Source organism: Clarias gariepinus, chromosome 6 (assembly GCF_024256425.1).
Source record: "Clarias gariepinus isolate MV-2021 ecotype Netherlands chromosome 6, CGAR_prim_01v2, whole genome shotgun sequence".
In the NCBI taxonomy this organism is placed as follows: Eukaryota; Metazoa; Chordata; class Actinopteri; order Siluriformes; family Clariidae; genus Clarias; species Clarias gariepinus.
In genome coordinates, this window is record NC_071105.1 from 25,762,816 (window position 1) to 25,787,491 (window position 24,676).

At 35.3% G+C, this 24,676-nt stretch overlaps 1 protein-coding gene across 1 annotated transcript; it reads right to left on the reverse strand.

The window, feature by feature from the left end:
• Nucleotides 1-902: 902 nt before the first annotated feature.
• On the reverse strand, nucleotides 903-24,136 carry mst1ra (macrophage stimulating 1 receptor a). Its single transcript, XM_053498930.1, has 21 exons — nucleotides 23,739-24,136; nucleotides 18,067-19,337; nucleotides 15,798-15,968; nucleotides 15,581-15,706; nucleotides 14,963-15,133; nucleotides 12,711-12,871; nucleotides 12,499-12,634; nucleotides 11,908-12,044; nucleotides 11,641-11,817; nucleotides 9,364-9,460; nucleotides 9,060-9,272; nucleotides 8,770-8,916; nucleotides 8,193-8,346; nucleotides 6,307-6,384; nucleotides 5,894-6,100; nucleotides 5,671-5,751; nucleotides 5,178-5,359; nucleotides 3,661-3,770; nucleotides 2,737-2,902; nucleotides 2,447-2,583; nucleotides 903-2,127 (listed from the first exon to the last, which is right to left on the reverse strand). The coding sequence occupies exons 2-21, from the start codon at nucleotides 19,255-19,257 to the stop codon at nucleotides 1,881-1,883; spliced, it is 4,089 nt and encodes a 1,362-aa protein (XP_053354905.1). The 5' UTR covers nucleotides 19,258-19,337; nucleotides 23,739-24,136; the 3' UTR covers nucleotides 903-1,880.
• Nucleotides 24,137-24,676: the final 540 nt, after the last annotated feature.

Here is a 24,676-nt window from a genome sequence, read left to right on the forward strand (position 1 = left end):
ATATTAGTCAGTTTTATAGGCCTCCTTACTCAGGCATGCTTTTTTAGTCCATAACTGTTCTACAGGATTTAGGTCAGGGATTTGTGATGCCATTTTAATACTTTCTTGTCTTTAAGCCAGTTACATCTAGTTAAGTCTTCTGAGTTATGCTCAGGGTCACTATCCTGCTAAAAGATACTGTTGTTTAAACATTCTTGCTGATATTAAGGTTTTGTTTGACTTTTTCTAGATTATTTTTTCATCCTAAAGCCATTTTATTTCTAAAGTGCACCAGGTGTTTTTCATTTAAAATAACCAGACAACATGCCTCACAATTGGGATGATGTTCTTCATATTTAAAGACTAAGTCCTTTACCTTCATACATAGTACTGGCCAAACAGTTCTCCCCCAAAAGGACATCTGCAAGTTATAGTCTGACCTTTTGTCTAGCGATAGGGGCTTCTTCCTTGCATGCTATTCTTTCAAGTCATGACAATGTCTTCATGATGCACCTTCTGTATGTATTTAAAATCATAAGGCCCCCAAATCCAGACCCCTTGGTGTAGGCCTGGGTTTAGATGAATATTTTAGACCAAAGTTTGTTTATCCATAGGGGTTCATTTGTGCTCCTTTTCTGACTTATGCGTGATTGTACAAATGCTTGTAGTACCTTTAGTTGTTGGAAAAGTCTTCCTGTTTTTCTGAGATCATGGCTGAACTGCTTGTATTTTAAAATTTTTCCATGCTCTTAATTCCAGTGTCTAGCCTTTAAAAGTCATTACATCAATTCCTGGAATCTTTCAGGCTGTTTAATTTTTTTTTTAACTGCCTCTGAATTTGGCAAAATAAACGTGAAACGTTTAGTCATAACATGAAATGTACGATTTGTTTAAAGAAATTAATAACCCTAAATAATCATACATAATTTGGCAAGCTTATTTTAATTTGGTCATGTTTTCAGGTAATTCATTAGAAACATATGTAATCAAGACCAAGTTATTGGATAATCAGAACTGTCTGGTTTCATTGTGTAAATAGAATATGATAAGAACATTGCGTAAACATCAGGGTTATGTAACTGTTTCAGTATGACATAATTGCTATATACAGTACATCTACATTCAATCAACATAAAATCTTTGTTAACATTCCTTGCATGTGTAATTAAAACAATATGATGAGAAATACAGTATGTAAGACATTTGTTCAAACTCAGTCAGAAAACAAGTAACAATTAAATGCTACTGTAAAATACAAAAATAATCTACTGTTCAGTGCAAAACAGCATTACATGTCTTTTCAACACAGTAAACACCTAGTCCAGAAGGACTAGAGCAAACCTGAGAATAAATGTGGTACCATATTCCAGTGTCATGCTCAGTGTGATGGCTCATGTATGTGATGTTACTGTAATGTGAAAACTCTTTGGAAGCTACAGTCAAAAATTTACACAACAAAAAATATATATTTTATAAAAACCCTGAACATCAAAATCTTTAAGAATTAAACTAAGTAAGAAGTAATTCTAACTTACAAAAGAAAAAGAAAATTATAAGCTCCCTTAACTATTGTTTCTATCATTTTCTTTTTCAACAGAGTTTTTAATTTCACTTCCTAGTACATCCTTAATTTTCATTTAATTAATAATAAATTAACGTCTAATAAAATAAACGTTTAATGGTCAGTTAAAATTTGGAGTAATGTCCTTTTAAGATTAGCCACACCTACTCAAGTGACTGTGGCATTTCATTGGATTATATTTAATACTTCTGGCCAAGTAGTAACTCCATACTGAAAACTGACACACTGCTGGATGCCTCAAAATCTGTCCAAATGACACATTGTTTCATACATTCCACAAGCGTCGTTAAATGATCCCTTCAGCGATGTTGGCTGAAAATTAAGTTTCTCCACTATTCTCCAACCTATCCAGTGTTTCAGTGCTGTGGCTCTCGGGCAGTGACGGAGAGGCAAAAGCAATAGAGGGGTACGGACGTCCTCGCTCCAGGTTCACATAATTCACTTGAAGGTTAACATAGTGTTCTCCTTCCAACATTGAGTGAATCTCCTGCAAATTCTTCACCAGCATGGAGAAAGTTGGCCTGAAATCAGGCTCAGGATTCCAGCACTGCAACAGGATACACCACCTGCAGTCATCCAAAAAAATAACACTTTACACAGAACCAGTATAACGGACTTTATGTAAACATAATAGAAGGATGTTACGGAGAGATACATGGAAATAACTGCTTAAAGTATAAAAATACAATCTGACCTTTAATCCTACCCTGAACTAAAGTCAAAACAGCTACATTACAAGTTAAAAGCTAAAGTTAATAACAGAACAATAATAAGTAGCAGCGGAAGAAAGCAGTTTAATGTAAATTACATACTGTATATAAACATTTGGATGAACAGTTAAATCATTATGAACAGTTATAATAGCAGACTTCAATGTTCTCTTACAGGGAGTCAAGGCAGTACTGAGGCTGTGGCAGTCGCCGTCCCTGTAATAGATACTGTGTCATATCATAAGGGTCAACATCGGGATATGGACTCGCCCCTCTGGTCAGCATCTCCCACATTAACACACCAAATGACCACTAAAGAACACACCAGAAAAAAGTGTCATCATTTAAATTGACATAATGTTGGTCATGTAAGATAAGATTATCACTATATTGTAAACATATTTACAGAAGCATTGAACCAGTGCACTTCTAACAACTTTTTACTAAACCATTACAGTTACTGACCACGTCAGATTTGGTGGTAAATTTTTGAGTCTGTAAACTCTCTATGGCCATCCATTTGATAGGAAGTTTGGCTCTTTTATGGTCTTGAATGCTGTAATACTCTTTATCCAAGATGTCCCGTGCCATGCCAAAGTCAGCCACCTTGACTGTAAACGTCTCATCCAGCCTGGAACAATAATTTTGAAAGACATCAAAATTATTTAGACATGTAGCTCAACAATACTCTATGTCTGTTTAATGTCATCCACTCTACAACTAGTTTCATCATTTCTTTACTTTAATTGGGTAGTGTGATCAAATGAACACATGATGCAGATATTCTGGTCTGAAAAAAAGAAAAACAGTAGAATGTCCCTGTGGTTGATTGACAAATCAAAATTAATGATAAAGGTGTAATTTTGTGACTATAATTGAATATCAATCGTCAGAAGTGGTTAGAAAACAGTCAGGTAAAAACATACCAGGATAATCTATAAAGTTGTCTTAACAAGACAACGAGACACAAGCATTTCTGACCATGTGCATTAGACACACACATACATTAAGACAAACACCATTTAAAATTTTTAAACACAAGCACGATTCAAAAGTGATTATAATGTAAAATAAAATTAGTATTTTATATATAAAGAATTTTATTTTTAATATGAATTGTGCTTATGTTTAATGATTATATTTTAGATCCTATTTACACTATACATAAAAACTTTGCAACTATATTAGTATCTGCAGAATCAAACTCAGAATGCATGCAAAAGTTCCTATTTAAAAAACAAAATAAACTTCTGGTTTTAATTTAAAGGTATTTTTCAGATATTTTTAATGTTTTAAACCAGCAGCCTAAAGAGCACCTAATTTATACCAGTTGCTTTTTACTAAACAGTGTTTCTCATTACAACATTGGAAATAAAAATAGATACTCACATGCAGTTTCGTGCTGCTAGATCCCTGTGCACAAACTTCTTTTGTGCTAAATACTCCATTCCCTTAGCAACCTGAAGCCCAAATCCTATCAGGTCCTTTACTGTGGGATTCTAAAACAAAAGCATATAATTTTTTTGTCCTTCAGTACTTGGGTTATTCAAAAAAATAGTGTTTCACTGATAGTTCATAGTTAGTAACCAAGTAACCAGTGTAAGGATCATTCCAATGATGGAAACTAAAGCACTTTTGTAAGTTGATCTGGATAGGAGTGTATGCCAAATGCATAAATATAAATCTTGATATATACTGTATGTTAAACAAAATTGGACCCAGGACACCCTCTTTGCTTTAATCATAGTACAGCTGTACATATTGTATGCGTAAACCAGAAATAAAACAGGCAAAACTGTAAAAAGTTATACTTTATACTTTTAGACATTCCTAAACATACACTGTATGTCTTTCTGTTTTGCATGTATCTCTATGTACAGTTACTGTAAGCCCAAATGTTTACATACATGTTACATTCCATGTTTACATGCCAATGTTAAGTCAATAAGGGTATCCACTTTATTTACACTACAGAAGAGACAGATTCATTTCAGGTTTAATAGATTATAGCATAGTTTATAGAAGTATTATCGTTGGGTTAAATGTTTATGTACACGTTTGTTAGTATTTATTGCTGATGTTTTTTTAATTGCTTGAACTTGAATCAAATGCTTTCCTCATTCCTCTGGTGCAACTTGTGCATCCTCTGTGGGTCTCCTTATTCAGAATTAATCATTCAGTTTTAATCTTTAAACACTTTGCAGTCTGTTGCAGTAAAACATTTGTTCCTGTTTCTTCAATATGTCAAAATAAGGGGTGGCTTAAGACTTATGCACAGTACTACCTTACAGGCCATGTTTTTACTTTGTTGTCTTAAACCAATTTTATTAGGTGGTAAAAGATTGAAAGGTTAGATTGAAAGAATGTTTCCACACTATTGCCAAACTGGTCAGCTTTTGTTTTAAGTTACCGGAAAAAACACATTCAAAATGCTGATCACTTGCAAAATTCAGTCTGGCTTGCGTTTTTATGCTGCTTTTAGAATAGGGTAGGACTTCGTGCACAAAACCCTTACAGGCCACAGAGTTACAGGACAATTATCAGTCGATGTATATACTTTAGTGCCCAGTTCATCTACCTACTTCATCTGTTTTTTATTTTTTGTTACCTTACAGTAAACCCTACTACCTATATGGAGGAAACCGACCCAACCCCCCAATGTACCCAGTTACTAACTGCATACACCTGGATTTGAATCACTACCACACACAGCACTAAGACTAAGACTAACATATTTCAATATATAACTTTATATATATATAAACACACACACACAATATTTCAATTTTAATACTTGCTTTAACCTAAAACTATCCATGTTTGCTGTTAATATATATTCCTTCTGTGCCTGAATGGAAAAGTTTAATAAAGAATAATAAAATAAAAAAAAACCTAGCCATTCCTACCCTTGTTTTAGAGCGGATAAAGTGTCTGAGGTCTCCGTGTTTCATGTACGGCAGGACCACAAGGGGAAGGCCATCAGCAGGTAACAGGATACCAAGCAGTGAGAGAACATGAGGGTGGTGAAAGGCTTTCATCAGGATGCCCTCTTTCAAGAAAAGTTCCACCTCTTCCAAATCTGTAATCCCTGTCAATGCAGAGCAAAATCTTTTATATCCTGTACTGTACAATATCACTAATAATCCACTATCCAAAACGTACTCTATTACCTGTCTAATATTAATAAATTAATGAAAGATTGACTGTGTTAAATTGTGCATTATCACTTTTACCATAGTATTAATAGATAATAGTTGTTTTATTCGTAATAATGGAGATTTACTGTGGGAAATACACTCTGTCATGTGTCTTACATTATGCTGTCATAATGACATGAAATTACATGATTTTGAAACCTACAGTTAAACGAATAAAAACAAGTATAATTATAGGTCTTACTGTTTAATGACTTCACAGCACAGTGAATTTCATGATTGTCGCTGTCTTTAAGGTGGCCATGATAAACAGTTCCAAAATGACCTGCAGAGATCAGATGAGTAAGAAAATAGAAGAGAATGTCAAATAAAGATAGGGTTTGTATGAAAGGATGATGAATAAATAGCACTAGAAAAACTAGAAAGAAAGGACATAAAATGCAACATACAGGTGTATCGACATGTACCTTTGCCAATGATGTCATCATGCTGGATGCTGAGCTGCTCAGGAGGGATCAGAACATCCTTTACCTCCTCCAGCAGCTCAGGCCTCAGGTTCGACAGTGAGATAATTTGAGGTGACATAAGGGGAGCAACAGCAGGGTCTACACCACTGGCATACATCAGCCCTGGGAATGCCATGCCTGACCCATGTGACGTACCAATGGACATTTCTAAATTACAGAGAAAAATATGTACAGTTATGTTAAGGTTGACATCTTTATAAACCTTACTCTCATGCCAAAAAGATCCCTACATATTTTATTATTATATATATTATGAAAATTAAATTAAACAATAGCTTTAGCACTGAATTGTACAATTCTTTATAAGGTGTAGAAAGAGATCTAAATGAGCATCATAATAATTTCTACTTTACCTCGTCTGTAATCTCCCACAGGTGACAGTTCTCCAGTGCGAGTGGACAACATCGACAATCGAAACTCTGCCTGCATAGCTACAAATGTTAGATAACAATTAATATTGGCATTATATTTTGTGCAGGTTTTTTAAAAACTTTCTGGTTAAATAAAGTCACAGAAGGGTTAAATTATTGGCCTGCATCAAGCAAAGTGAAAAATGTGGTTGGAAAAAAATCATGATGGCTTTAAATGCTTGATGAAGTTTCATCATACATACATACATACACACAAATAAATAAATAAATAAATAAATGAATAAATAAATAAATAAATATCCACACACAATATGATATGAACTCACAGAATTGAAATTAAACAGCTGTGTGGACATAAGAAAACCACTTCTTTGTGTATTGTCTGATTAAAAACTTAATCAGAAAAAAAAAATTCTAGGAAGCATAAAGCCTGGACTTTGGAGCAATGGAAAAAGATCAAGTGGTTTAATGAGTCCAGATTGACCCTATTCCAGAGTAATGGGTGCCCACTGGTCAGGTCTAGGCTCAGCAATGTCATGTAGCAATAAAATGAAATCAGCTGATGGCCTGAATGTACACGAGTTTCCAGTCCATGATCTCACATTGGACACCATAATTAAAGCTAAAGGCAGTCGAATATTACGTAGAGAATATAAAACAAGAGAAAATAATTCATGCAGATTTCATAAAGAATTATGATTATGAAGAATTAAAGATACAGAGCAAACATGCTAACTTGACTAACTTTTCTAGCTAGATGATTCCAATAAGTCGTATTTTGTTCCAACATGAACTCTTAAAATCATGGGTCACAAGCAGCCCTTCTTTGTCTTTCGGACTTGTATTTCGGCATTTCATTAAAAAATTTTGTTTAGATACTAGATGGCTAAGGTAGATTTATAATGACAAGATATTCTCAGTAGAGAATTAGTATTTCACATCATGCACATCATAAGATTTTTTTGCATATCTATACTTTACTTAAGTATTTTGCATATTTAATACTTTTTTCTTATACCCAATACATTTTTTAAGAAAAACCTGTATTTAACTCACTACATTTTAAATAGATACTTGTTTCTTTTAAGATTACAATCACAAAAAAAGTAAATAAAAAACATAATATTTTATAATAATAATATATTTTATAATATAATTTTAATTTATACTTTCGTGATTGTAAAAAAATAACATTTTAGATTGATTCAGAAGACAAATCTCTTGTACTTGTACATTTATGCTATTAATGGCATCAACTTCATTAGATTTTTTTTTTCAAATACTTTCAAATACTGTTTATCAGTAACTGCATATTTTAATAATCTGTTTGTTTGGGGAGTACTTTATAATAATGAATAAAGAATGTACTTAGTCCAGTATGCGCCAAAATATGCAGTGCTGAAATGAAAAGACGATTGATATTACCTTGTCATCTGTGAGTTTATTAGCTGTGAGGTTATTATAGTTTAGTAATCTATTAGCCTGTTTACTTAACACAGCATGTGTAATGTAAGTGTTCGAAGTGTGTGCAGTGCCTCTCTGTAGACAGTGTTCATATCGTTAATGCAGATTCTCAAAAATATCCCAGAACAAACACGTGGGTTTTTTTTTGTGGCTGGAGCAGTGCCCGTTTAATATGCGCATGTTTCAGTACTGTATATTTTGGTGAATACCGCACTTCTACTTGAATAAACAAAAAAATGAAGTTGCATTTTTTGTTGTAGAGGAGAACATTTTTACTCAAGTCCTTGTTCTTTTACTTAAGTATTGAGTTTGTGTCCTTCTGCCACTTCTGTTTACAAGGCTGCTGAGGATTTAAACATGATTAACCTAAAATTTGTTCGTAGTTATCAATTATATAGCCTCACCTTTCTTCCGCTTGCGCAGTTGGGTCATTACTATGAAGGCTAAAGCAGCCCCTGCAACCAGTGCTGCAAGAATACCCAAGACGATGCCAACAGTGTGGTTGCTACTGGAATATGCTACCCGGCCAACGTCATATATCTCCCCATTTACTGACACCTGGAATAATGAGAAGAATTATTTGTTTCGCTTTATTTTATTTGTTTCATCATTTGTTTTGCTCTAGCTTGAATTTACCTGAATGAAAGTAACACAAACCAGGCTAATCCTTACATTTTGCACAGACTGAACCAACTGGTCCAATTTCAGTTACTAACTACTTGAATACAAATTTATATGTAAAAATAATGTTGGGAAATTAGATTGAAATGGCTTAAATATAAATCCAACAAAGGATATTGCCATACATACTGTTTACATTGCTAATACTTCAGCTAGGACATTTACAACCCTTATAGCTGCACTGATGTAAATGGAATAGATGAAACCAAAGTCAATGGGACATCTGTTGCTAAGCAGTAAAGAGAAAATTAATTCTAAATACAGCAGAAAAAAAATAGCAGCTGAAGTTGGTTCTTTTACCTGGACAGGTACCCCGTTCTTGGGGATTTGCATATCTTTAGGGATTCTGCAGAAAAGGTCACTTTCCCGAACGCGAGCATTGCAGTTCACACCGTTTACTGTCATAGTGATGTCCATGCATTCGCTTACTGAGTTCAGTTTCTCATGCTGAGGTAAATAACCACAATGACAATCAGTTATAAGCACTCTCAATGAATACACTTAAATAATGCTAATACCATATCAGTATTGATTGCTGCATAATTTAATTAACATTCATAAAAGGAAAACAGATGCAATTTCAGACACACATGAAGTGAGACTCTGTCCTTCCCAGGTTCAAGTAGAAGCAGGTTGTTGTCATATTCGAAAGGGATTGGCTTGCCATTGGGGTGGCATTTAAAAGAAAGAGAAATAAGATTTTTAGCTCCATCCATATCCACTGAGAGGACACCTTCTGAATTATCCTCACATGCTGGAGTCACACACTCCATCTGTGTTGGGCTTACAGGACCTGCACACACCTAAGGAATTTCAGGAATTTCAGTGTCAGAATTGGTTGCAGCATACACAGAACTTTATATAAAACACACAATATAATAATAAAACACTTACACTTTTTTCTACTTGGTCAGAGTTCTTGGGTTTGTAATAAATTGTGGTCTGAGATACAGTGTCCAGATTTTCCCCCACTATGATGATTTTGGAACCTCTGCATAAAAATACAGCCAAAACACATATTTAAAGACCTTAAACTCTTTGTGGACACTTAAACATCACACCCATATGTTTTTCCCCAACCTGTAGCCCTATCATTTCAGTACACTAGAACTTCAATATTCCAAAAGTTTCAAAATGACATGACTTCACTATTTTGCGAGGGTTAGTATGGAAGAACTTCCGTGGTCTACCGATAGCCCTGACCTTAACCCCACAGAAAACCTTCCCCTTAAATTGTAATGCTGAATCAGACCAGTTTTCCTTGCTGACATCAGTACCCGACCTCACCAATGTTGGCTGAATCAGCACAAATCCCCATTACCATGCTCCATGGACCATGGAATGCCCTCACAAAATAGTGGAGATTATTATTGAAGAAAAGGGAGACAAAAATTATTGGGAACAAATATAAAGATGAGTTGTTTAAAAGGTGGATGTGTGTTGTTTGTGATGGCCAGCCATCCACACTTTTGGCCAAATAGTGTACAATATACTGTACAGTATATGAGTGAAAATTAGTTTTGTAAGTATAATTACATGCAATATTATCATTGTTGCCCATCATATTGGATCCCATGGCAAGAATCACTTAAGTGATTAAGTTTGTTTTGGTTTTGGTTTTGTCTCCACATCCTGCCATTACTTTGTTCATCTGTTTTTAATTTAATTTTAGATTTTTAAATTCTTATTGTGCATTTCTACTTAAGCTCAAGCCATGTTCCCAGACTTTGTTCTGTTTTATATTATTCTCTGTTGCTGGTTTAGGACTTCACCTTTTCTTTTTAGGGAACAAAAGGTGCTAAAATTCTATTTTCTTTGCTTTTTGGTGAGTTTTTCTTACTTTTAATTTTGTCCCCTCTCCTTCAGGATTTTTTGGTAGAGCACACAATGGTTCCATCAATTATGGCAAATCGTTCATGTCCTAAAGCTCCAGACCATCACAATATCACCACGTTTGGCTGTTGGTATAATGTTCTTCTTATGAAATGCAAGATGTTGTTGTCCTAGATTAGTTGTTGTGCTTTTGGACTAATTCCTGGTGGGCTGGCCACTCCTGGGAAGGTTCAGAACTGTTCCAAGTTTATTCCATTTATGGATAATGGCTCTTCCTGTGTTTTGCTGGAGTTGCAAATACTTAGAAATAGCTTCGTAACCCTTTCCACACTAATACAGTACATGTCAATTTCTTTGTTTCCTATTTGTTCTTGAATTTCTTTAGATTCCGGCATGATGTGAGATCTTTTAGCATGTTTAACTTTGTCAGACAGGTTCTTTTTAAAAGATTTTTTAATTCAACAAGATGTCTGGCAGTAACCAAGGCTGGGTGTAGCAAGTAAATTAAACTCAGCTTTCCAAAAGCTAATTGCAGTTCATTCATGATTTAGCAAGAGGGAGGTGACAGACTTTCACATAGGGACAGGCAGGTTTGGACAGCTTTTCCCCATAATACATTAAATCATAATTTAAAAACTAAATTTTTTGTTTACTTGGGTTATTTTGTGTAATATTAAAATTTGTTTGATGACCTGAACCAACTGTGACAAGTGTGACAAATATGCAAAAAAAAAAAAAAGGAAAAGAAAGAAATCAGGGCAAATACTTTTTCACACCACTGTATATATAATAATAACATTATTATATAGTATATTAAAATAAGATTTCAACATTTATTTCACACTTGTGGAATTGAGTTATTATCACAAAACTTATTAACAATTTTTTACAAGTACTAATTATGTAGGGTGCCCAAACTTTTGCACAGTGCCATAATAATGTTTTTATTTTACTTTTTGGTTCAATTTATGGCATAAGAAGTAACTATGCATCAATGTCACCAAAATCTGTTACTTATCAAGGGGTGACCAAACTTTAGCATAATACTGTATGTTTATCTATATTCTCTTTATTATTCTATGTAACTTGGCAAGAACTGACCACACTGCATGAGAGTATATGGGAGTCTCCCAAAATTACAGCCAGATCAGCAATAAACATCTTATATCAATGACAACTGGTGTCTAAACATGAGATTTGTAAACTGTTTATGCGCGTGTGTGTTTTTAACACACAATAGCACAGTGGATATAAATTTATAAGAAATTATAAGCTATGACAGCACATACACTAGCAAAATTCACATACATAAAGGCATAATATTATTCTGGGTCTTACCTGCTGAAACCACAGGTAGGTTTCAGTTCATACACTTTAGGACTCTCACTATAGCTGAACTGTTTGGTCCCAGATATAACCGACTGGTCGATTAGAAGTGTCACATTCACCTCTTTCAGATCCTCCACTCCCTCAGACACAAAGACTACAGAGGACCAGGTCCCGTTGTTTAATGTGCTGAAAATAAAAACTTTCAATGAAAAATCCTTTTCATGATAGAAGGCCAAGAGCAAGGTTTATTCCATGACTACAAACATACTGTATTACCTTTCAATGGGGCAGATCTTTTCACCCATACGGACTGTTCTTGTCTGTCCAGCATCCAGGTGTTTTCCTGAGAGTGTAATCCTGGTGCCTCCAGTCATGGGCCCAATGATAGGGCTGATATCAATGACAACTGGTGTCTAAACATGAGATTTGTAAACTGTTTGTGCGCGTGTGTGTTTTTAACACACAATAGCACAGTGGATATAAATTCTGCTAAATGTACAGTGGACCCTTGGATTACAAGTTAATTGGTCTGCGAGCATTTCGCAAGACGAGCAAAATTTATTAAATTATTTTTAACTTGATATACAAGCGAGATCTTGACATATGAGTTGTATGGATGTGCTTTGTCTCTTAAGCGTCATGTGATCACAGCTGAGGCAATCGTTCTTTTCTCTCGCAGGATTGTGGGTAATCATTGGAGTTTCCACTATTTCTTATGGGGAAATTCACTTTGATATACGAACGCTTTGATATACTTTATGAACACGCTTACAGAACAAATTAAGCTTGCAATCCAAGGTTTAACTCTACTTTCTATTACATTTTGTATGGTTTGGGTTACATAGCCTTAAACAAGCCTCTCCTTACCACAAAGCTGAAGCCTTGCATGTGTGCCTGTCCAGAGATGTAGTAACCAAGCTTTGTTCTCTCCTCATTCACGTTAACATTAATCTCCACATCTTGCGACACATCTGTGACCAGAGGCAGAATCCTGCATACCAATCTAAAAACAAAAAAAGGATGTGAATTCACTGTTGTGCGTACATGTATGTATGTTTGCGTATGTGTGTGCTACTCACTGGGTACTATTACTCTTTTGGGGTATTATGGAGCAGTTGGTCTGTCCCACACTGACTTGGTGAGTAGATGTAGAGATCGTAGATTTTAGAGGAGACTGTAAATCCCAGCCACACAGCGTGAGCTCTGTTTCACCATCAGGTGGTGCAGTGTTTGGAAAAAACTAAACAGGCATGGGAGAAAATTGGTAAAGACATAATAACTAGACAAATAAGTAATGAGTAGTTAAGTGAAAACCAAAACATCATGATTTAGAATCCAAAAGACAATCAATGTCCATCCTCTGAATTCAAAATTAAATAGCTTTAACTGAAAAAAAAAATAAATAATAAAAATAGTGTAAATTTCGAGCCCTGCCCCTCTTTATTAGGTAGACCATGATGGTACTGGTTTTAGATCTACCTTAATTTATTGAATAGATTTAAAAGGTACTAAAATACTCTTTAAAGATTTTGGTTCAAATGAATTGCATCACACATTTGCTACAGATTTGTTGGCCTCACTTCCATGATGTGAATCCCCCATTCCACCACATCCCAAAGGTGCTCTACTGGATTGAGATCTAGTGACATTTCAGTACAATAAACTCAATGTCATGTTCAAGTAACCAGTTTAAGAGGATTTTAGATATGTGACATGGAGTGTCTGAAGTGGCCAAAGTGTGCCAAGAAAATATCTCAGACAGCATTACACCACCAGCAGCCTTAACCGTACAGGGCGGGATCGATGTATGCTTTCATGTTCTTTATACCATACCAACATGACCCTAACATCCAAATTATAAATCAAGACTTATTAGACCAGGCAACATTCTTCCACTGTTACAATGTAGAATATTTGGTGAGCCTATGTGAACTGTAGACTCAGTTTCCTGTTCTTAGCTGACAGAGTGGCACCTGGTGTGGTCTTCTGCTGCTGTACCCCATCTGCTTCAAGGTTCAATGTGTGATGTATTTATATATACTCTTCAGCATACCTTTGTTATAACAAAGTGTTATTTGAGTTACTGTTGCCTTTCTCTGATTTCTGCCATCAAAAAATTTCACTGAGAGAACTGACACGCACAGGATATTTTCACTTAGGCATTCTCTGTAAACCCTAGAGATGGTTGTGCATAAAAATTCCTGTAGATCAGCAGTAGAAATACTCAGGTCAGCCCATCTGGCAACAACCATACAACCACATTCAGTCACTTAAATCACAATTTTCCCCCCATTCTGATTCTCAGTTTAACCCTCAGCAGATTGTCTTCACCATGTCTACATGCCTAAATGCACTGAGTGCAATGCAATGCTGGCATGTGATTGGCTGATTATATATTTGTGTTAAAGAGCTGTTAACCATACCTAATGAAGTGGCCAGTGAGTGTATACATAGGCATTTGAGAGCGTGATTTACTCCTAGTCAACAGGCCCAGGATTCTTTGCAATGCAATAACAATATGGTTCCCTCTTATACAATAACAGCATGATTCTTAGCCACCAAGTGAAAATTAGATTTCTTTCCACTCACTTGACATGATTCCATTCCCTCAATGACAACATGATTCCCTCCTATTCGATGAGATGATGGTTCCCTTCCCCAAATGACAACAACTTTTCCCGTCCCAAATGAGAACATGTCTCCTGGCTAAGGACAGCATGACCCTTCCAGCCAATGAGTAGTCCAGTATTCCACTCAATATTCCTACCCAGTGTCACCACTAATTCCAGTTAAATATCTGCATTTGTACTGTATGTGTGTGAGACCACATGAGAAAAGAAGCTACAAAAACAGAACATGTTCATCATTTTAATTTAAAATACGGCCTTTTTAATACTGCCTTTTTACTCTGAACACTTGGACACTTTTCGGACGGTTTATACTAAAAATTAAACATGAATTAATGTAGCCATTGATGTGGATTTTTAATTACCTATGCCACTATATAATGTACCATATATTGACAGCACAATATTTACGCACAAATGTATCCAATTCCATTCTGTAATTAATTAGGATTTATGTCATGTTTTTTGTGTCTCTTTTCATTTTCCAGAGTGAGCAATGAATGTGTGACATTAACATGACTAAATCAACAACCAAGTTGTTTTGACAGGACTCTTATATGTTTGTTCCAAATCCAAACAGACACTGAATTTTAGACAACGTCATCAGCTACCATTGCAACATCAGTTTAAATCTGTCCAATAAGTTCCTGCAATTTTAGCATTGTAGATTTTGCACTGGTGTAAAACTTAGAATTATGAATCACCTTGGTGATAAACGGAGGGCAAGTGTTACTATTCCACTGGCCCTGGCACTCAGTCGCTTTTGAGCAGACCCCATTACACCATCCGCAGCCCATAAAGCGAGGAGCCTGCATACACTCTGAACAAGTTAGCAGATGTCTGCATCCAGGTCCATGAGGAGACACAGTCACCAGCTACACACATAAACACAGACACACAGAGACAGTGCTACAAACATTTACATACATTTTCGCAAAGGACAAAATACAGTACCTTATAAACAAAACTTAGGGAAAGAGTGTAAAAAAATAGGAAAGAAACAGGATGTATTAGGCAGAGGTTTACAGGTGAAGCAGAACAGAAAACATTGCATATTGACCTTTACAGATGTGTTAGTCACATAGATACTGCAAATATTTAGATGGAAATATTACAACCTTAGTCATTTCTCTTTGATTCTTGCTTGCAAGTTAGTCAAATTACATACAAAGTAGTTACAAATCCTGTTTAATCAGTCAGGGTCCACAACAATGAGAATGCAAAACAGAGAGGAAGAGATAGACAAAGAGACTTGAACAGCATGACCTTAGTATTGTGAGGTTTTCACAAGATAAAATGAAGGAGAAAGTGAGAAATGGGACCTTGTTTCCAATCACGAAGAGCAAAGATTCCTCAGACTGTACAGCAGCAATGCGGGACACTTTCTCTTCCTCTTCCACAAGAGAGTAGTTAGCAAAAACAAGAGGGCTTGACTTAGTCAGAATCACCTGCATGAAGACAAATACAAATTCATTCACAATGGTATTACACATGAAATTAGAGGACTTTCCACTTCTGAAGCAATGATTGAGTGATCACCTGAAGCAGTCTTCCACGCTCAGTCCCAATATGTGCTATAGTGTCATTACCAATACTGGTAACCAAAATGGAGGTGAGTATGTCTGTCATTTGCCCACTGAAGAAGTCTGCTCTGGAGTAAGGAGTAGCCACCATGGTGGGTATAGCTTCACAGATCTGTCTATCCTTTCCCTTCAAGAAAACATGGGAGATAAATGGGTAAAAAAAAAATCATATCAGCCCCCAAAAATCTAATATCAGTTTTTTTTTAGAACATACTGAATATTATTATCATGAACAAATCCTTTGCTGCAAGTTGCCTTGACTAGCCTATTCTGTAATGTATGGTAATTTAATGATGATTACACAACAGTAAAAACTTGCACAACCTCCCAAGACAGCAACAGTTTCTAAACTAACACATGTCCCAATTATCATTCGGTGGAAAAACAAAAAATTAAAGAAACATAAGCCTGCGCATTTTTGTTCATGTACTGTATGTACCATATTAAATGAGATATTTTAGATGCAAGTAAACAATAACAATGTTTAATATTCTAATAGCATTACATGAATAAACAACGGAGAGAAAAACCCTGAGATCGAAAACATGGATAAATTTCACATTCGAGCCAGTTGGATGATGGCCCCTAAAACAGGATAAAGGCACTGGATAACAGGAAGTCCACAGATTCCAGCTGGCTACTTTTCAACTCTTCTAGAGTCATAAACCCCATAAGGTGAGAACAGGGCATATATAAACAATGACACTGCCACTTATTTTACGGCTTGTACTACAGTATAGGAAGTATTCCACTGAAGCCATACATGCTATACAATATGATACTGTGAATGTGGTTTTGGAGATACACCCGCACACAAACACACATCATGTGTTACATTTTAATTAGCTCTTAGTGTCATATGGGATAATTGTGCTATACATAACCGTGTAGTACTTCTTTTAATAGAACAACATGGATCTAGCTGAAAAAAATCAAGCTGTAACTCTCCCGAAAAGATATAATGGAACCTAATATTAGTATTTCTTTTAATAATATTGGCAACCTTACACAGGATTAAGCGGTATGGATGGATAATTGACTACGTTGATTATTAATGTTAGTCCTTGGGCCAATCACAGTAAAACATTTAAATAACAAGTATAATCTAACAAAATTAAAGAATGACTTGATACTTTTTAAAATCTTTTTATCTATAGTACAACGATCCAACCAGCCACATTGCCACATGGACATTAAAACAACAACAACAACAACAACAACATGCAAACAATCCATCAACTGTACAAATAAAAAAATTACTGCCTATTCTTATAAAAAAAAAAAAAAAAAAATAGACCTTCATCTGAAAACCATCCATCACCAGTTTTAGATAAAAAAAATTTATGGGGAGATGAGGGTTTGTAACCCCCAATAATCAAAACCGGCCAGTTAAAAGGGAGGGTTAATTACCATTGCCAATTACAATAAACTGAGAAGTGGTAAATAGAATGTTTTATTTAAAAAGCTCCCTTCCCAAAAGCAGGTATGCTATTTACTAATACTGGATCAACAAATGAATACATGACAAATTTGGTGCTGTAATACAAAGTGAATGATTTTATGCTATTCAATTGCACTAGTTGGGAAACAGTAAGTAGAGCATGTCTCTAACTCTTAAAATTCACGGAAACGGTCTATTTGCTAAATAAATAAATAAATAAATCTCTGCATGAACACAGGTGGAGATCTCAATATTAAACTCGTGATTACGCCCTTTACTTTAACATTTCCCTGTGCTGTTGGATTTTATGACCTGTAAGTTAGCTTGTTACGTGAAAAGCTAAAAGCCATAAACTGTCTCATAATCTGTCTCAGCAGGTGTAATATACTGCACTTGTCAGAACAATCAAATACTGATAAGTTTGAACATCAAACCTGTACAAAAGGTCTGTAAGCAAAGCTCTTTAAGATCTTGACTGCATACATTTAATATAAAAATCTTTAGTGGTTTTCAAACTTGTATTCACAAGAGCTGGGAAGGTTTGGCATCATAACGCAATCAGTGTACACAGGTCCAAGTCACTTCAACAAACAATAAAATGAGTCATTTCCTGGTACCAGTCAAAATTTTATCCTCTCGATTTGTGTAACTGTAAATGTAGCATTCCACATTACTTTTCCAAATATCAACAACTGACTATAAGATCAAGAAGAGATTATATAAAAAAAACACATATGCATTGTCAAATGAAAAATTTTAACCACTAATTAAAATAACTGTTTACCTCATGAGGACAACTAGTGCTAGGCTGGAAGTGAGTCAAGCCCCGGGAGAGTCGTCCCGACTTACTGCTGCAGCACGCATCCATACCTTGTTTGATAATTTGGTTTACAGTCACTATTGAAAATGCACAAAGGGCGGACCTTTGAGTAAAATTTCTCTCTTTATTGGTAACAGCAAATACTATGTACAAGACACTATTCTGTTTCTCATACATTATGCCTAGTTCATTTGCAAGGTTCTTCTCTGCTATGCTGAAATGGGCTGCTTGGGCTACATTGTACACAACATTGTCAGAGCTCCTCCTCTTCCGTTTGGGCCTGAAGTGGCACTCTAAGATGACCTCTCGATACATCCAGGATTCACTATCAACATTTGGCAGTCTCCCCAGATGAGTCTGGAGATCTGAATTTGTGTCTGATGGGTTCTCTCTTTGCACGGACAAGAAGTATGTGTATTCCTCGGTAGAAAAAGTATAAATATATTCAATAGGGTATGGATCCTGAAACTTAGGAAGTACTGTCAGGCCCCTGATGTCGTGATGGAATCCATCTTCTGTAGAAAGTAGACGCCGCACTGAGATAGAACGTCTGCCATCTCTTGCAGTTGTGCTGTTGATAGTGGCAGCCACAAAAAAATAGGATGTGTGGCCATCATCTACAATGCTGACTTTTGTGCCTAAAGGACTAGCTATGCAATCATGACAATCTGTCGGTGAGTTCCTGGATTTATTAAAAAGACATTTGACTTCAGATGGTATTTCATTTTCGGTAAGTTCAACAAAACTACAGCTCCCATACTGATTGCTCCCACATATGTACAGCCATGGCAAAACAGGTAAAGTGTCTACAAGTAGAACTTGATTTTCTGTGTCCACTGAGGCATTTGGATCAGTAATACCACAGTGGCAGGTCTGACAATCTGGACTGCCAACAGGACCAGTTCGCAACTCCCATATCTTCTCAAGATTGCTGTCCAGGGCCTCGATCAGGTTCTGTGAGGCTATATATACCTCAGGAAAATCTCTGTACACCACTACGTTTTGGATGGGCTTTAAAGTTTGGAAATGATGTGAAGAATACAAAACAGTAAAATCCACAGCCTTTCGCTGGTCTACAGGACAGGTTTCAGCATTTGAAGTCACATGGATCTGGAGCCAGACACATGCTAAGAAAGCCCAGGCCTTAAATAGCATCTCTGTGTCTGCTGTCCTTTGTGCAGTTTAAGGAAAACCACAGTCACTGTTCCTCAAATCCTCTTGATCATCACCAGGATCTATAAATAAACCAGTAGGTCAAAGTTAAAGGAAGGAAACACAAGTCAACACAACACAAGTTTTATTTATAACCTAATAATTTAATGCAACTTCTGATTAGAAGCCAACATGACAGGAAACAGAGTGGCCAGAAATGTCACTGTCCATATATTGATATAACAATTCTAAAAGCTAACAACATTTAGGTTAATAGTCACTACTGAAGCTTACATTTCCTCACTTTTTGTCAAAATCATCCTGTTTACTCTATATAAAATAATGGCTTTTGTTATTTGCACATACATATACAGTACAGTATGTATCAGTAAATGTAAAAAATCAAATTATGTATAATATTACACAAATAGTGATATTTGTGATGATTTTAATATACATGACTTCAGCAACTTTCAGTAGGCAACTGTTGAATATGTGAATACAGCACATACATGCATTTATCTTATTACAACAACCTAAAATATTGCTTAAAAAGCTGTTAATGCACAAAGGATTAGATATTAATAGATATTTATTGCTTTTCTAAGAAACTTTTTTACTGTAGGAAGATTGCACGGCCAATTCTTAATGACTAATTAATTATAAATAATGCTGAATGAAATTCTTTACATGTAACTGTATAAAATTGGACAAGCATTAAAGTGAAATTAGCAATTGAATAAGAATAACATTTCTTTCGCAAAACTTGAAAGTAAAATTAATTTCCGTGGTGACATTGAGAACTCTCAAACCCATTAGAAATTAATGAATGTCTTCGAATAATTAAATTACATTTTCTGAATGGGGAAAAATGGCAGAATAAGGACATCCCATATTAAACTATATTTACTGTACTTGTGGATGTTACAGGTCTCTCAGCCAGAAAACATCTCTAATATTGCTTTGTTTGGAGATTTTTTAATTTTCTCTCTAAAGGTTATTTAGTTTATTAACCTGTCACATGTTTTTGCACTAGCGATTAAGCACTAAGCTGGTTAGATTATTTTGTTGGTTATCTGATTAAACACATAATAATGCTTCTCGTGTTGACACAGACTTGTCAGTTCATTAAATTTATACCAAAACCTCTTGTGTGCTCAGGGGATATGGTGGCTGTTGAGGATGTCATTGTTAACACAACAAAGATCTCTTATCAATAATAAAAGCTGACTATTTCCCCAGTACTACTGTATACACTGTCTCCAGCTGAACTATACGCCCAATTAAAATTCACATTATCATATTTATGCTAAGGAATAATGTTTAAGTTCATTTGTCTTTTGTAGCCATATGCTCAATAGAAACATGATTATTCTGTTATTGTGTATAAGAATAATTATTGTAATATTATGAATAGTACTGTACAGAGCAGTGCTATGTATATAATTAGTATTAGCATTTGCTTATACCTCAGAAAGCACAGCCTGTTTAAACCAAAAGATATTGCAAGAAGAAAGAAACAGTAAAATTACAGTGTAATCCACTCACCATCTATTTTAATACAAACACTACCACTGTATAACAATACAATTGCTAATCCATGTAGTTATTTAATCAGCCAGTCATAAGAGAGCAGCACACTGGATAATATTATGCCGATACAGGCCAAGAGCTTTAGGTAGAAAAGATATAGTAACTCATACCTGTATAATCACTCTTTATAAACATCATGAGCAGAAAAGCATCTCAGCAGGGACAACACATGAGTGAATGGGCTACAAAAGCAGAAGACCATGTACTTGTGTTAGCTGGGGTCATAAGTCTAAGGTTTGGGGGGGTGGAATTACCAGTCTTCAACCGTCTGTTTCTCATAAATCAATGATAGCTTCAGGTTCTTGTTCTTGGCTGACAGAAGTGAAACCTGAGTGAGACATTTGCTATTGCAGCCCATAAAACTGCAATCTTCTGTTTTCTGAGATTTTTCTTCGTGTTACTATAGACTTCCTGTCAGCTAAGACCAGTCTAGTAATTCTCCTCTGATCTCTCTCATCAACAATGTGTTCCAGCCTGCAGACCCCCACTTGCAGGATAAGTTGGGGTCTGCACTTTGATCGATTTTTCCCTGTGTAATTCTGAATAAACTCAACAGACTGTTGTATGTAAAATTTGCACGGAGCTCTTGGCCTGTACATTATCTGCATGATGTTATGCACTGTGCTGCTGCCACAGAACTGACAGAACTCACTCTTTCAATTTTATATATACGTTTCATACTGTACATTGGAGGACCTGAAATCAGTCATTTTCTGTCTGTATGTCTGTCCATAAGTAAGATCTAAATGTTGAGTAAAAGCAATGTTATGACCAGTTATGTGCAGTTATGTGAGTCATTTTAAAAAAAGACTTAATCTTTATCTGATCTACATTTTTGGTTTCTCACCTGTGATTCACTCTTTGTTTACCAAACAGGGAGTGTGTTTAATTGACATAAGACACTCAACCTAACAAAATTGTAATTCTTTTTATTAATAAGTTAGACAGAGAGTTCTTTCTACAGAAAGACAGGCAGACATGTACGTGGGCTTCAACCTAAAATAATAATATCACTCATTACATCAAAGCTGATCGGCTTAAATTTATCTTTAACCTTATACCTATTTCTATGTATAAACGAAACACTTTTCCTGCAAGCACAGGTACTAACGCTAGTATAAACAAAACTATCATGTTACTTAAGGAATGTTCCTTAAGTATAATACTGTGTTTTATTTTAATAATATTTATAAATATATATTCAATTTTTATTGTCTCAGGCATGATTTTTAGTTTATTATTACATGTTTTTTGCTGGAAGACTGTTGATTTGCTGGAAGACTGTTGATAGACTTATGGTTCTATGGATCTAATAAGTTTGTTTTTTTCTTCAAAGTGTCTACATATTTGGTTTACTGCTTCTCTAGCACATGTATGAATTTTAAGTTCATAAAGATGAAACTAATTTAATACATGCATGAGCTTGTATTAAATAAAAATGAAAAACTTTGATTATACAATAAATTAAAATAAAGAAATGAAAAAATGTTTTACTTATTTTTAGTAAAAATTATACCACTTTGATACCACTTTTTTTAGTTTTAAATTGTGTGCAGTTTTATGTTCTTAATAATAATAAGATGAAGAAGAACTAAAAACATCTACTGCTATTATTATTGTTGTTGTTGTTGATATAATGAGAATTGGTATACATGTATGAAAATGCAAATAAATAAATGTAACTTGTAAATGTAAATTGTATCTCAAATGTTAATCATCTAACTAAATATTTCTAGAATTACAATAATAATAATAATAATAATAATAATGTTTTATATTATTTTTATTATTATTTAACTATATTACTGTAGATTGTAAAATTCAATTTATTACAATTTTATTTTATTTGTATTGCGTTTTAACAATTGTCATTGGAAATAGGTAAGAAAAAATAAGAAAAAGTTAGAAAATATGTATACAGTACATTAAATGTAAACAGTTTCTATTGGCACGCCGTCAAGCTTTTGGCCCTGTAGTGTGTTTGTAATTCTTAAAGTTTTGCAAGCTTTCTGTAGCATTGGACATGTGTAATTAGTAGATATTAGTATATAGTATTAGATATTAGTATAAGGTCACGAGAGAAGGTATTGTGTATGTACAGCATATAGCATGAATGAAACTTAAAGGTAATTTTGTCTGCCTTGGTTTTCTGTAATCAGCGTCCATGTACCATTACAGAATATTTAAAAGAAGATGAATTCTTACATTTGTGACCGTTTGATTTCGACAAGCGTTTCTGTAACCAGTCTGAACCGGTTATCAGCCCCTCAGAGCGGATTTGGCCTACCTGTAACCTGCGTGCTTTAGTAATTGGAATTCCCATTGATTCAGATCATTCGGTTCATTTCACCAATAAGAACCGAGTCTCAAACGCCCTATTGACGTTTTGTCCTGAAGTGGGACAGTGAGTTTTTCCGCAGAAGTCACGACACATGCGTTTAAAACACAAACATGCACGAAGATGGCATTTTGGCCAGATTTGACAGTTGAAGAATTAAAAGTTTATTTAGTTTAATTAACAAATACAAAACCAATACAACCTTACCGCGAGTGAAGCTTTGTGAAGATGAACGAGTCACACTAACACACAGCTCACACACAGCTCAGACGCTGAAAACAGGCTTCCAAAGTGCACGCCAAGAAAACGCCATAAAATACGTTTTTTTTTTTTTTTTTTTTTAAAGTTTCGTCTAGTTGACGCGAGTCACATTACAGAGTCGACTCTTTTACGAACTGTTCATGACTAACACACAGTGTAAAAACCTTTAAAAAAATTATATAAAAAGTGTGCGTATATAAAAAGTGAGCCCGTGGTGTTCCTCTGACTCGACATTATTAATAAAAGAGTGTGTGTATAAACCTGTGTGATTTGAAATGAGAGTCCAACTCACCTGAAGAGCACCTCTGACACCCCGAGAGACAAAATCTCAGCCTGCTCGTAAAGACACCAGGCGCTTTTTTCCTTTCATTAATAATCCATGTGAAATGCAATATCAGTCAGTTTCGTTTCCAAAATAAAGTTAGTTTCCCAAACAGGCAGTAGTTAGACGGAATAAATCGTCCTCAGAAGGAGCTCGCTTTACGAAAACACTCCTAACAACTCATGGACTGGTCCACGCCTTGACCGAGCTTCATAAGGAAGTAATAGGGAGATTGCATAATCTTTACCTCTAGTCAGTATTCCCTCTCGGAGCGAGACAGGGGGATTGAAACTATTTCCACACCACAGCACCCGCGTTGATTCTGCAAAACCTTTATTAGCTACAGGATGTCCTAAGGGGTTGTTGGCTTTCAGGGTTTCCTAAAAGCATGAATGGAATGTGGTTTGGGAAAAGGGGAAGAAAGAAAAATGAGCTGCATGTAGGCATGTAAAGTGGGACTGTCCTAAACATACACACACACACACACACACACACACACGCACACACACCTGCAACAGCTGGAGTAAAGCAGGAAATATAACATTATTCAACCTCAGTTTAACTGCTGTGCCATCAGGCCACCCTTTATATAGGGCTAGCATAAAGTCTTTACCTCATTTTAAACAGACATTAAACCAAATCTATGCTAAGTACAAAGTTGCGCTTCATTGCAAATTCGAAACAAACAAATATAGCAAGAAATTCTATTAACTGGTCACATAATGCGACATAATTTATCAAACATAATTTTAGGATATTATTGAACATTAATTATGATCATTCTATGCTCCAATTTTTTTTTTTTACTAATTTGTGTATATTGTGTTTCATCTGGCCTCTTCTCTAAGGAGGCAAGTGGGCCCAAAACTGCCTACTTCTACAATGGTGCACAGATGGAGGAGGGTCTC